The 14,359-nt window shown below is 36.5% G+C and overlaps 1 protein-coding gene across 5 annotated transcripts in view; it reads right to left on the minus strand.

Moving 5' to 3' along the window:
* CNTLN (centlein) overlaps positions 1-14,359 on the minus strand; it is a 341,020-nt gene that overhangs the window by 207,093 nt on the left and 119,568 nt on the right. For all 5 annotated transcript variants that reach the window (XM_025281478.2, XM_025281479.2, XM_044939816.1 and 2 more), the window contains one exon: positions 1,582-1,715. In XM_025281478.2, coding sequence (XP_025137263.1) covers positions 1,582-1,715 — 134 coding nt within the window. The remainder of the gene's footprint in view (positions 1-1,581; positions 1,716-14,359) is intronic.

Below are 14,359 nucleotides of genomic sequence, written 5' to 3' on the forward strand. Positions count from 1 at the left end.
CACCATTGAGGATAATGTTTGCTGTGGGTTTGTCATATATAGCTTTTATTATGTTGCGGTATGTTCCTTCTATTCCTGCTTTCTGGAGAGTTTTTATCATAAATGGATGTTGAATTTTGTCAAAGGCCTTCTCTGCATCTGTTGAGATAATCATATGGTTTTTATCTTTCAATTTGTGAATGTGGTGTATTACACTGATTGATTTGTGGATATTAAAGAATCCTTGCATTTTTGGGATAAAGCCCACTTGGTCATGATGTATGATCTTTTTAATATGTTGTTGGATTCTGTTTGCTGGAATTTTGTTAAGAATTTTTGCATCTACGTTCATCAGTGATATTGGCCTGTAGCTTTCTTTTTTGGGGGCATCTTTGTCAGGTTTTGGTATTAGGGTGATGGTGGCCTCATAGAATGAGTTTGGAAGTTTACCTTCCTCTGCAATTTTCTGGAAGAGTTTGAGTAACATAGGTGTTAACTCTACTCTTAATTTTTGGTAGAATTCAGCTGTGAAGCCGTCTGGTCCTCGGCTTTTGTTTCCTGGAAGATTTCTGATTACAGTTTCAATTTCCGTGCTTGTGATGGGTCTGTTAAGATTTCTATTTCTTCCTGGTTCAGTTTTGGAAAGTTACACTTTTCTAAGAATTTGTCCATTTATATCTGTCATATACATAATACATATATTATGTATAAAAATATATTACATATTTTACATGTAGCACCAGAAACTGAAATTGTGCTTATACAAGTATGTGATAAACATTGTGATTTAAACAGCTTAAAATTTAAAATGTACACATGCATATACATGTGTATACATGTATGACATTTATGTATATGTATATATACTTCTATGATTTTTTCTAACACTATTTTCTGATGCAGGTCATTATAAAATAAATTAATAGGTAGTTTAAAATCTTTCAAAACATTTAAAAACACAAGTTTTTCAAGTACTTCCACTTTATAAGCAGTACTATAAAATTAAATATTTTGATATAGAAAAAGTATTTTACAAACTAAAACTATTTAGCATATGTGCTTCTCTGGTGGCTCAGATGGTAAAGAATCTGCCTGCAGTATGGGAGATCTAGGTTTGATTCCTTGGTGGAGAAGATCCTCTGGAGCAGGGCATGGCAACCCGCTCCAGTATTCTTGCCTGGAGAATCCCGAAGGACAGAGGAGCCTGGCAGGCTACAGTCCATGGGGCTGCAAAGAGTTGGACATGACTGAGAAACTAGGCACAGCACAAAATAAAAAGTCAAAACTGGATTACTCGTTTATTACTCACTCTAATAATAATGAATATTATATAATGCAAGGGTAAAAATTTTATAAGGAAACTATCAATGAATGAATGAATACATGTGAAACAGGGATACTCTTTGTGCCTGCTTTTTCCAACCCTGTGGAACCTCCAACTGTCCCACTTAATTCCAGATAGTTCCAATACACAAACATAGGTCTCACAGAAGACAAACATTGTTGACATTCTGTAGTGTTAACAGTAAATATAAAAATGCTGGCATTCTGCATAACTAAGGACATTTCTACAACACTAAATTAAGGAGTCAGAGTACTTGCCTGACCAAGGTAATATCCATATCCTTCTGCATAAGTTCTGTCTGTTTATTATTCAGCTGTAATGATAGTGCATTATATTTGCTCTGTGATACTTCAATTTCTTTCCTTGCTTCAATTAAATTGTCTTCAAAGGCCTAAAAATAGAGCATTCATATCACAATCAAATATAATAAATATCAAATAAATAAATCTGTCATATTTAACTAAAAAAATCCACAAGGAAAAATTAATAGTGTTTTCAATTTTACTTTTTTTTTTTTCATTTAATTAAAAGAATGTTAGTACAATCAAAGAAACTTTATACCAGTCACAGGTCATTTTTTTCAGAAACTGTACAAGTAACATGGTCTCCTGGTGTGAAAGTTAAGAATCTGAAGCAAATAAAATTGAAAATCTATGTAGAAATTTACTTATTAAAATTTCAATAAAGGAAGGACTGTACAACAAAAAGGTTGCTACTTACATGAACAAAAAAAAGAACTCATTAACTTAAATATTACTCAATAGCTGATATTTTATTATTTCCTTAATTTTAAATGCAGATACATAAACACACTCAGAGAAGAAAAAAATGGTGCAGCAAAAAAATAATAATAATGTTTATAATATTTCAGATTCAGATCATGCTGAGTTCACTTATTGTGGTGAAAGTTCACCTAAAGTTCTTCAAACCTTGCCTTTTCCTCATGATAATTTTGTAAATTGTGTTTTCACTTTGAAACAATTTTAAAATTGATGTTACTTTTTTCAAAAATATAAAATCTAAATTATTTTCATAAAGTATTAAATAAATATTTTATCTAAAACTAGAAAGTGAAAAAGTGAACGTCACTCAGTCGTGTCTGACTCTTTGCAAACCAATGGACTATATAGTCCATGGAATTCTCCAGGCCAGAATACTGGAGTGGGTAGCCTTGCCCTTCTCCAGGGGATCTTCCCAATCCAGGGATCAAACCAGATCTTTCACATTGCAGGCAGATTCTTTACCAGCTGAGCCACAAGGGAAGCCCAAGAATACTGGAGTGGGTGGCCTATCCCTTCTCCAGCGGATCTTCTGGACCCAGGAATTGAACCAGGGTCTCCTGTGTTGCAGACGGATTCTTTACCAACTGAGCTATCAAAAATACACCATACATTCATTATTTCCAATCCAAAACTGAGCAACAAATTTTAGGTCAAGCACTAAAAATCTATTATACTCTAGAAATGCTCCCATACTCCATATATTCACTGTGTAGTAACTTGAATGAATTTTTGAAGAGAAAAATACTGGGTTTTAGCCAAGATAACACTGCGAGTACATGCGTATTTCATTTTATCATGTTTCCTTTTATTGCACTTCACTGATATTGCATTTTTTACAAATTGAAGGACTGTGGCAATTTTTCATCAAATCTATCAATGCAATTTTTCCAACATTTGCTCACTTCATATCTCTGTCACATTTTGGTAATTCAACTCTTTCATTATTATTATATTTGGTATGGTGATCTGTGATGAATGATATTTGATGTTACTACAACTAACTTCTTCCCTCATGGCTCAAACAGTAAAGAATCCACCTGTGGATTTCAGGAGACCTGGGTTCAGTCCCTGGGTTGAGAAGATCCCCTGGAGGAGGGCATGGCAACCCACTCCAATATTCTTGCCTGGAGAATCCCATGAACAGAGGAGTCTGGTGGGCTACAATCCATGGGATTGCAAAGAGTCAGTCATGACTGAGAGACTAAGCACAGCACTACAACTTACTGAAGGCTCAGATGATAGTTAGACTTTACTAATCTCAACAGTACACAAGCAACTCCTACAGCTCAACTCCAGAAAAATAAATGACCCAATCAAAAAATGGGACAAAGAACTAAGTAGACATTTCTCCAGAGAAGACATACAGATGGCTAACAAGCACATGAAATGATGCTTAACATCACTCATTATCAGAGAAATGCAAATCAAAACCACTATGAGATACCATTTCACACCAGTCAGAATGGCTGCGATCCAAAAGTCTACAAGCAATAAATGCTGGAGAGGGTGCGGAGAAAAAGGAACCCTCTTACACTGTTGGTGGGAATGCAAACTAGTACAGCCACTATGGAGAACAGTGTGGAGATTCCTTAAAAAACTGGAAATAGAACTGCCTTATGATCCAGCAATCCCACTGCTGGGCATACATACCGAGGAAACCAGAATTGAAAGAGACACGTGTACCCCAATGTTCATCGCAGCACTGTTTATAATAGCCAGGACATGGAAGCAACCTAGATGTCCATCAGCAGATGAATGGATAAGAAAGCTGTGGTACATATACACAATGGAGTACTACTCAGCCATTAAAAAGAACACATTTGAATCAGTTCTAATGAGGTGGATGAAACTGGAGCCTATTATACACAGTGAAGTAAGCCAGAAAGAAAAACATCAATACAGTATACTAACGCATATATATGGAATTTAGAAAGATGGTAACAATAACCCTGTGTACGAGACAGCAAAAGAGACACTGATGTATAGAACAGTCTTATGGACTCTGTTGGAGAGGGAGAGGGTGGGAAGATTTGGGAGAATGGCATTGAAGCATGTGTAATATCATGTATGAAACGAGTTGCCAGTCCAGGTTCAATGCACGATACTGGATGCTTGGGGCTGGTGCACTGGGGTGACCCAGAGGGATGGTGTGGGGAGGGAGGAAGGAGGAGGGTTCAGGATGGGGAGCACATGTATACCTGTGGCGGATTCGTTTTTATGTTTGGAAAAACTAATACAGTGTTTCAGGTTTAAAAATAAAATAAAATAAAGAAAAAAATAAAATAAAATAAGGTTTGTAAATTGTTGCTTTAGACATAATGCTTGCACACTTAACAGACTACAGTATAGCATAAATATAACATTTATATGCATTGGGAAACCAAAAAATTTGTGTAACTTACTTTACTGCAATATTCACTTTATTGTGGCAGTCCGGAACCAAACCCAAAACATCTCTGAGGTATACCTGTACTTCTTAAATTCCCATTTATTAGAAAAGAGTAATTGTATATATATACATACATATATATATATATGTATATATATATATATCAGTAGGTTTGTGGATGGATGGAAGAGATAGAAAGAGACAAAAGGAAAGACGGGAGGAAAGGGAGGCAAGAGAAGGGATGAAGTGGCTAATCCTTTTTATCCAGTTCACACCCACCCCCCGCACAACTTTCTCCAGTAAAGCACTACTCTGTTCTCTGAATTTATGGATTTGTTTCTGTTTATTTTGTTTTTGTCTTTTTATAGTCTACAAATCAGTGAAATCATACGGTGTTTTTCTTTCTCCATTAGACTGCCTTACTTACATAATACCCTCAAGGTTCGTCCATATTGTCACAAATGGTAAGATTTCATGTTTTTGACAGCTGAGTAGTATTCTACTGTGTGTGTGTGTGTGTGTGTGTGTACATATGCACATATGTATACCATATCTTCTTTATCCATTCATTGGCTGATAGAGACTCAGGTTGTTTCCATATCTTAGCTATTATAAACAGTGCCACAATGAACATAGTGGTATATATTTTTTTAATTAGTGCCTTTGTGTTCTTTAAACAAATACCCAGAGGCAGGATAGCTGAATCATATGGCAGTTCTATTCTTAACTTTTTGAATTCTCCATACTGTTTTCCACAGTGGCTGCCAATTTACATTCCCAACAAGAAATATAAGACTTCCCTTTTCTCAACATCTTTAACAATACTTATTTCTTTTATTTTGAAAAAGAGCTATTCTAAAAGGAGTGAGGTGATACCTCACTGTAGTTTTGATTTGCATTTCTATAATAATTAGTGATGTTGATCAACTTTTCATATGCCTGTTGTCCATATATATGTCTTCCTTGAGAAAATGTTTATTCGGGTACTTTGTCCATTTTTAACTGGGTTGTTTATATCTTGTTGAGTTGTATGAGTTCTTATATTTTTAGATTTTACCCTTTATCAAATATATCATTTGCAGATATCTTTTACATTCAGTAGATTGTCTTTCATTTGTAGATGGTATCATTTCCTATGCAAAAGCTTTTTAGGATGATGTAGTTCAGTTCAGTTGCTCAGTCGTATCTGACTCTTTGTGACCCCATGAACGGCAGCATGCCAGGCCCCCCGTCCATCACCAACTCCCAGAGTTTACCCAAAACTCATGTCCATTGAGTCGATGATGCCATCTAACCATCTCATCCTCTGTCATCCCCTTCTCCTCCTGCCTTCAATCTTTCCCAACATCAGGGTCTTTCAAATGAGTCAGCGCTTTGCATCAGGTGGCCAAAATATTGGAGTTTCAGCTTCAAAATCAGTCCTTCCAATGAACACCCAGGACTGACCTCCTTTAGGATGGACTGGTTGGATCTCCTTGCAGTCCAAGGGACTCTCAAGAGTCTTCTCCAACACCACTGTTCAAAAGCATCAATTTTTCTGTGCTCAGCTTTCTTTATAGTCCAACTCTCACATCCATACATGACTACTGGAAAAACCATAGCCTTGACTAGATGGACCTTCAGTACCATTTATTTTTGCTTTTACTTCCCTTACCTGAAAAGACATATCCAGAATGACATTGCTAAGACCAATGTCAAAGAGCATACCACCCAAGTTATCCTCGAAGTTTTATGATTTCATGACTTACATTTAAATTTTTAATCCACTTTTCTTTTGTGTGTGTATGGTATGAGACAGTGGTCTAGTTTCACTTTTTTTTCCCCCATGTGGCTGTCCAGGCTTCCCAACATCATTTATTGAAAAGGCTATCCTTTCTCCATTGTATTTTCATTGTTCCTTTGTTGTCTATTAATTGCCTGTATAAGTGTGTGTTTATTTCTGGGCTCTAAATTCTATTCCACTGATGTATGTGTCTGTTTCTCAGAAAATACCATCCTGTTTTGATTACTATGGCTTTGTAGTCTAGGTGAAATCATGGACTGTGATACCACTAGCTTTGTTCTTTTTTCTCAGGATTGCTTTAGCTATTCAAGGTCTTTAGTGGTTCCATTATAAATTTAAGAAATTTTTGTTGTTTGTGTCAAAAATGTCCTTGTGATTTTGAAATGGATTGAATTGAACTTATATATTTTTAGGTCATATGGATATTTTAACAATGTTAATCATTCCAACACATAGGCAGAGAATATTCTTTAATTTATGTATTTTTTCCAATTTCTTAACAATGTTCAGGTCTTTTATACCTTTGGTTTAATTTATTCCTAAGTATTTCATTCTTTTGTTTTGATTATAAATAAAACTGGTTTTCTTAATTTCTCTTTCTACTAGATCTTTGTTCACATATATAAATGCAACACAGTTTCGTATGTTGATTTTGTACCCTGCCACTCTGTCATATTTATTTTTTCTAATAGCTTTTTTTGTAGAGTTTTTTTTTATCATTTTATAAAATCATGTCATCCACAAACAGTGACACTTTTACTTCTTTCTTTCCATTTGGACTCCTTTTATTTCTTTTTCCTGCCTAACTGCTCTTGTTAGGACTTCCAATATTATGTTGAGTAACAGCGGCAAGAGTAGCCTTTGTTCTGGTCCTGATGTTAGACACAGAACTTTTTGTTTTTCACCATTGAGTATGATGTTAGATGTGGATTTGTCATTTACAACTTTATTATGATGAGGTATGTCATTTTTATAACCATTTAGTTGAGAGGTGTTTTTTTTAATCACAAATGAGCACTGAATCTTGTCAAATGCCTTTTTTGCATTTATTGAGATAATTATGATTTTCATCCTTCATTTTGTTAATGTGGTATCCTATTGATTGATCTGCAGATGTTGAAACCTCTTTATATCCCGGGATAAATCCCACTTGATCATGGTGATGATTCTTTTAATGTACTGTTTTACTTGACTTGCTAATACTCTATTCAGAATTTTTGCATCTATGTTCATCATAGATATTGGCCTGTAATTTTCTTTTTCTGTGTGTTGTCTTTATGTGGTTTTTGTATAAGAGTGGAGTTAGCCTCATAAAAGGAGTTAGGAATCATAATCCCCTCTTCAGTTTTTTGGAAGAGTCTGAGAAGAATAGATACTAAATCTTCTTTGAATGGTTGGCAGAATTTATCTGTGAAGTCATCCAGGTCTGGAGAGCTTTCTGATTATCATTTCAATTTCTATATAGTGATATGGTCTATTAAGATTTTCTATTTCTTCATGATTCGATCTTGGAAGTTGTATAATTCTAAGAATTTGTCCATTTCCTCTAGTTTGTTCAGTTTGTTGGCATAGAGCTGTTCATAATATTCTCTTACAATCCTTCATATTTCTGTGGTATTCATTGTTATGTCTCCTAACTCATTTCTATATTTTCTAGAGTTTTGTCTTTATTTTTCCTTAAAGAGTATAACTAAAGATTTGCTGATTTTATCTTTTCAAGGAGCTATCTAATTTCATTGATCTTTTTTCCTACTGTCTTTTTAGTCTCCATTTAATTGATTTCCGTTATGATCTCTGGGCTTCCCAGGTGGTTTACTGGTTTCAATATACGGTTTAAACTTGAGAAAAGTTCCATGTGTACTTGAGAAGAATATGCATTTTGGTGCACTTGGACTGAATATCCTGAACAAATCTATCAAATCTATCTGGTCTAATGCATCATTTAAGACCATTGTATCATTGTTGAATTTTGTCTGGATGAACTATCCGTCAATGTAAATTGGGTATTAAAGTCCCCTACTATTGTGTTACGGTCAATTGCTCCTTTTAGGCTTGTTAGTAACTGTTTCACATACACTTTGGTGCTTTCTATGTTAGATATGTGTGTGTGTGTGTGTGGATATATATATGTGTGTGTGTGTGTGTGTGTGTGTGTGTATATATATATATGTTATATCTTCATGATGAATGGTCCCCTTTATCATTATATACTGTTCAATTTTGTCTCATTACTTTTTTTGACTTCAGGTATATTTTGTCTGATATGAGTATGTCTACATCAACTTCCTTTGAATATCATTTTCTTGGAGTATCATATTCAATCTCTTCACTTTGACCTTGCATTTGTCTTTAGAACTGAGGTGAGTCTTCTAGAGACAGCATATAGTCTTATTTTTTAATGCATCTGGTTACTCTGTGTCTTTTGACTGGTGAATTCAATCCATTACATGAATTATAATTGATAGATGTAAGTACTGCCATTTTACTTTTTGTTTTCTGGTTGTTTTAAATCTCCATATTTCTTTTACTTTGTATTTATGTCTGCCGTTTTGGTTTGCTGGTTTTCTGTGATGCTTTTCTCGTTTATTCTTTATTCATTTTCATGTCTCTGCTGTAGATTTATATTTTGTGTTTACTGTGGGTTTGGTATAAAATATCTCACTGGTAAAAATCCTCTTTTTTTCTGTTGATAGCATCTTCATTTATGTCTATGGATTACATCCTTTGCCTCTTCCCTTTTGTTTTTACTGCCTCAAATTATCCCTTTATATGTTCTGAGTTTTTTACCAAACTGCAAGTGGCTATAGTTATTTTTTCCCCTTTAATGTTTCTGCTACAATAAAGTATTTAGAAGCCTATTCAAATAGAGTTAAGTTTTTCTGATTCTATTTATCCCCTTGCTAAAATATGTGTACCCTTGCCTTTTTATTTCTGATAGAAGAGCACTTTTCAACATTTCTTGTACAACAGGTCTAGTTTTGATGAACTCCCTGAGCTTTTACATGTCTTGGAAAACCTTTATTTCTCCTTCATAGCTGAATGATAACTTTGCTGGATAGAGTACTCTTGGGTAATAGTTTTTATCTTTCAGTATTTTGAACTTGTTATTCCAATCCCTCCAGACCTGTAGGATTTCTACTGAGAAATCTCCTGAGAGCCTTAAAGAGGTTCCCCTGGGGTTGCATTCAATTCAGTTTAGTCACTCAATAGTGTCTTTGCGACCCCATGGACTGCAGCACGCCAAGCCTTCCTGTTCATCACCAACTCCCGGAGTTTACTCAAACTCATGTCCATCGAGTCAGTGATGACATCCAACCATCTCATCCTCCGCTGTCCCCTTCTCCTTCTGCCTTCAATCTTTCCCAACATCAGGGTCTTTTCAAATGAGTCAGCTTGCCGCATCAGGTGGCCAAAGTATTAGAGTTTCAGCTTCAACATCAGTCCTTCCAGTGAACATTCAGGACTGATTTCCTTTAGGATGGACTGGTTGGATCTCCTTGCAGTCCAAGAGACTCTCAAGAGTCTTCTCCAACACCACAGTTCAAAAACATCAATTCTTCTGCGCTCAGCTTTCTTTATAGTCCAACTCTCACATCCATACATGACTACTGGAAAAACCATAGCCTTGACTAGACGGACCTTTGTTGGCAAAGTAACGTCTCTGCTTTTTAATATGTTGTCTAGATTGGCCATGGTAGATTACCATCCTTTTCTTTTTCCTGGCTGAATTTCAAAATCTTTGTCATTGACTTTTGAAAATTTAATAAAATGTGTCTTAGACAAGGTTTTTGCATTGAGGTAATTATTCTCTTAGCCTCCTGGTCTTGTATACCCAGTTCTTTCCCCATGTTTGGGAGGCTCTTAGCTATCACAGATAAATTTTCTGCTCCCTTCTCCTTCTTTTCTCCTTCTGGTATACCCATTACCCTAATGTTGCCCTTCTAAAAGAATTGAATAACTATTGTAGAATTTTCTCATTTTTTTCATATCTCAATCCTTTTTCTTCTTCTACTCTATTATTTCTTAATTTCCACCTTTGAGCTCATTAATTATTTCTTCACTATGATCTGCTCTGTATCCAGCACTTTATAATGCATTCTTCATATCATTTACTGAGTTCTTAAGTTCTATAATTTCTGTTTCTTTTTTAGTTTTAAAATCTTTGGTAAAGTATTCCTTCTGTTCATTAACTATATTCCTGAGCTCAATGAACTACCTTTCTGAGTTTTCATGTTAACTAGTTGAGTTTCTTCATGACAGCTATTTTGAATTCTCTATCAATCAGATTGCAATGCTCCATGATTTTTTAGCTTAGTTTCTGGGGAACTGTCATTTTCTTTTTGTGGTAAAGTATTACTGTGGTTTTTCATGGTGCTCAATCAGTTTTTCCTCTGCTGACACATAGAAGTAGGGAACACCTTTCTGCTTTACTCTAACAATTCAACAGGTCAGAAATTAGAAGTCTTTCTTTTAATTTCCAGTAGGTGGTGATACAGTACAAGTTTTGGGCTTCTCTTACTTGAGATGCCCCTGGGTGTATCTGAGAGTCTGCATTTTCCATGCTCCTCTGCCTCTGTGTGGCCCTGTGCCTTCATTATGGTTTCTCGTGTCTCTAGGGTCATTGGTGCCCTGCTTCCACAAGTGTCATAGTTGCTGCTGCCTGGGGCACTGGGATGGTGGGCTATTCCCTCATATCTGGGATCCTGAATTGTAGGTTGCACAACGATGAGGGAAGAGGCAGGAGGAGGCAGGGTCCTGCAGATGCCTCCATGGTATCCAGTGTTATAACTTTCCTGTGGGTGACTCTGTGGTGTCCAGTGCTGTAATTTTCCTGCGGGTACCTCTGTAGCATTCAGTGTCGTAAGCTGCACTGCTGCAGATGTGCAAGTGAAGGGCAAGAGTAAGGCCTCACTATCACTGCTGCCCAGTTTCTTGTGGCTGTAGGCACCACTGTGGCCAGGAAGATAGCATCATGTGCATCACCTCCTCTGTCACTGTCAGATTCTCTGAGATTGTGGGCACAGCTGCTGGTGTTGATAGACCAGGACTGCAAGCATACCTCCACTGTTCCCTTCATTCTGCATCCTCCATATTTTCCAATCCAACCACCTTTAGTGCACAGATGTGCAGAATTCTCCAGCATCCTGATGTACTGAACATAGACATCTTTGTTGTGCTGTGGATGTTTTAGTAGTTGTATATTGAAGGTGAAAGACATAGATAGCTTTTCATTTGTGATGGTGCTAACTTTACAGAATATAACTTTAAATGTACATTTTTCAACCAAAAAATTATAACATGCAAGAAAGAGACAAGCATCATTCATAAAAAGGAAAGAAACCAGGCAACAGATACTGTCCATGAGAAAATTCAGATACCAGATTTCAAATAGATTTCAAGAGACATTATAAGTATACTTAAAAAGCAAAAGAAAATCATGCTTTTAAAAGCACCATATCTTTTTCAAAACGGTAAAATGACAGTCTTATCCAATAGCAAATACCAAAAAAGTATATATTTTAAAACATTCAAATGGAAGATCTGGTACTAAAAAAGCACAGTGTCTAAAATGAAAAAAAAAAAAAATTATCAACCTTACTAGAAGAGCTCAACTTTTAATATGAATTGGTAGGAATAAGAACAAAAAATTTGAAGATATATCAAAAAATAATAAAAATGAATAGACACAGAGAAATATTAGACACCACTAAATGCACCAATATAAGCATAATGGGACTATCAGAAGGAGAGGCAATAGAATAAGGAACAGAAAAAATACTCAAAGAAATAATGGCTGAAAACTACCAAACAATGATGAAAAACATTAATCTATACATCCAAGAAACACTACAAACTCTCTAAGTACTATATATAAACAGAGATGATCATGAATAGACACATCATGGTCAAAATGCTAAAAGCCAAAGACAAGGAGAAACTGTTAGAAACCAAAAGAGAAAATGACTCATTATTTCCAATACACTTCAATAATATTAGCAACTGACTTTTCTTCAGAAATAATGGAGACTACAGACAGAGATAACATATTAAAAATGCTCAAAGAAAAACACTGCCAACACAGAATACTATATCCAGTAATACTATATATCTAGAATACCATATCTGGATAGAGTATCCAGAATACTATATCTATTGCCAACAGGAATACTATATCCAGTAATACTACATCCAGTAAAAATACTAATCCATTTATAAATGAAGGCAATGAGTAACACTTGCATAATGCAGAGTATGTAGCTCCAAGCACTCTTGCCTGAAAAAAACTTGCAAAAAATAGTAGAAACTATCCAGAACCAATGTTGGAAAACTCAAAATTTTACAATAATAAAGAAAATGTTGAACCAAGAAAAAGGCAACTTAAAAAATGGATAAAATATTCTTGAATTTTTTATAAGGCCTTCCACAGCTTATTCTCAGTACACTCAGTTCAGTTCAGTTCAGTCGTTCAGTCGTGTCCAACTCTCTGCAACCCCATGAATCGCAGCACACCAGGCCTCCCTGTCCATCACCAACTCACGGAGTTTACTCAAACTCATGTCCATCGAGTCAGTAATGCCATCCAGCCATCTCATCCTCTGTTGTCCCCTTCTCCTCCTGCCCCCAATCCCTCCAAGCATCAGAGTCTTTTCCAATGAGTCAACTCTTCGCATGAGGTGGCCAAAGTATTAGAGTTTCAGCTTTAGTATCAGTCCTTCCAATGAACACCCAGGACTGATCGCCTTTAGAATGGACTGGTTGGATCTCCTTGCAGTCCAAGGGACTCTCAAGAGTCTTCTCCAACACCACAATTCAAAAACATCAATTCTTCAGCACTCAGCTTCCCTCACAGTCCAACTCACATCCATACATGACCACTGGAAAAACCATAGCTTTAACTAGACGAACCTTTGTTGGCAAAGTAACGTCTCTGCTTTTTAATATGCTATCTAGATTCAGACATGACTGAAGCAACTTAGCAGCAGCAGTAGCAGATTGGTCATAACTTTCCTTTCAAGGAGTAAGCATCTTTTAATTTCATGCAATCACCATCTGCAGTGATTTTAGAGCCCAGAAAAATAAAGTCTGACACTGCTTCCACTGTTTCCCCCTCTACTTTCCATGAAGTGATGGGACCAGATGCCGTGAGGTTTTCGGAATGTTGAGCTTTAAGCCAACTTTTTCACTCTCCTCTTTCACTTTCATCAACAGGCTCTTTAGTGCCTCTTCACTTTCTGCCAAAAGGGTGGTGTCATCTGCATATCTGAGGTTATTGATATTTCTCCCTGCAATCTTGATTCCAGCTTGTGCTTCTTCCAGCCCAGCATTTCTCATGATGTATTCTTCATATAAGTTAAATAAGCAGGGTGACAATATACAGCCTTGACATACTCCTTTTCCTATTTGGAACCAGTCTCTTGTTCCATGTCCAGTTCTAACTGTTGCTTCCTGACCTGCATATAGGTTTCTCAAGAGGCAGGTCAGGTGGTCTGGTATTCCCATCTCTTTCAGAATTTTCCACAGTTTACTGTGATCCACACAGTCCAAGGCTTTGGCATAGTCAATAAAGCAGAAATAGATGTTTTTCTGGAACTCTCTTGCTTTTTTTGATGATCCAGTGAATGTTGGCAATTTGATCTCTGGTTCCTCTGCCTTTTCTAAAACCAGCTTGAATGTCTGGAATTTCACAGTTCACATATTCCTGAAGCCTGGCTTGGAGAATTTTGAGCATTACTTTGCTAGCATGTGCTGCTGCTGCTAAGTCGCTTCAGTCGTGTCTGACTCTGGGCGACCCCATAGATGGAAGCCCACCAGGCTCCCCTGTCCCAGGGATTCTCCAGGCAAGAACACTGGAGTGGGTTGCCATTTCCTTCTCCAATGCATGAAAGTGAAAGGGAAGTTGCTCAGTCGTGTCTGACTCATAGCAACACCATGGACTACAGCCTACCAGGCTCCTCCATCCATGGGATTTTCCAAGCAAGAGTACTGGAGTGGGGTGCCATTGCCTTCTCCGTGCTAGCATGTGAGATGAGTGCAATTGTGAGGTAGTTTGAGCATTCTTTGGCATTGCCTTTCTTTGGGAT

The sequence above is a fragment of the Bubalus bubalis genome, chromosome 3, assembly GCF_019923935.1.
Source record: "Bubalus bubalis isolate 160015118507 breed Murrah chromosome 3, NDDB_SH_1, whole genome shotgun sequence".
Classification (NCBI taxonomy): Eukaryota; Metazoa; Chordata; class Mammalia; order Artiodactyla; family Bovidae; genus Bubalus; species Bubalus bubalis.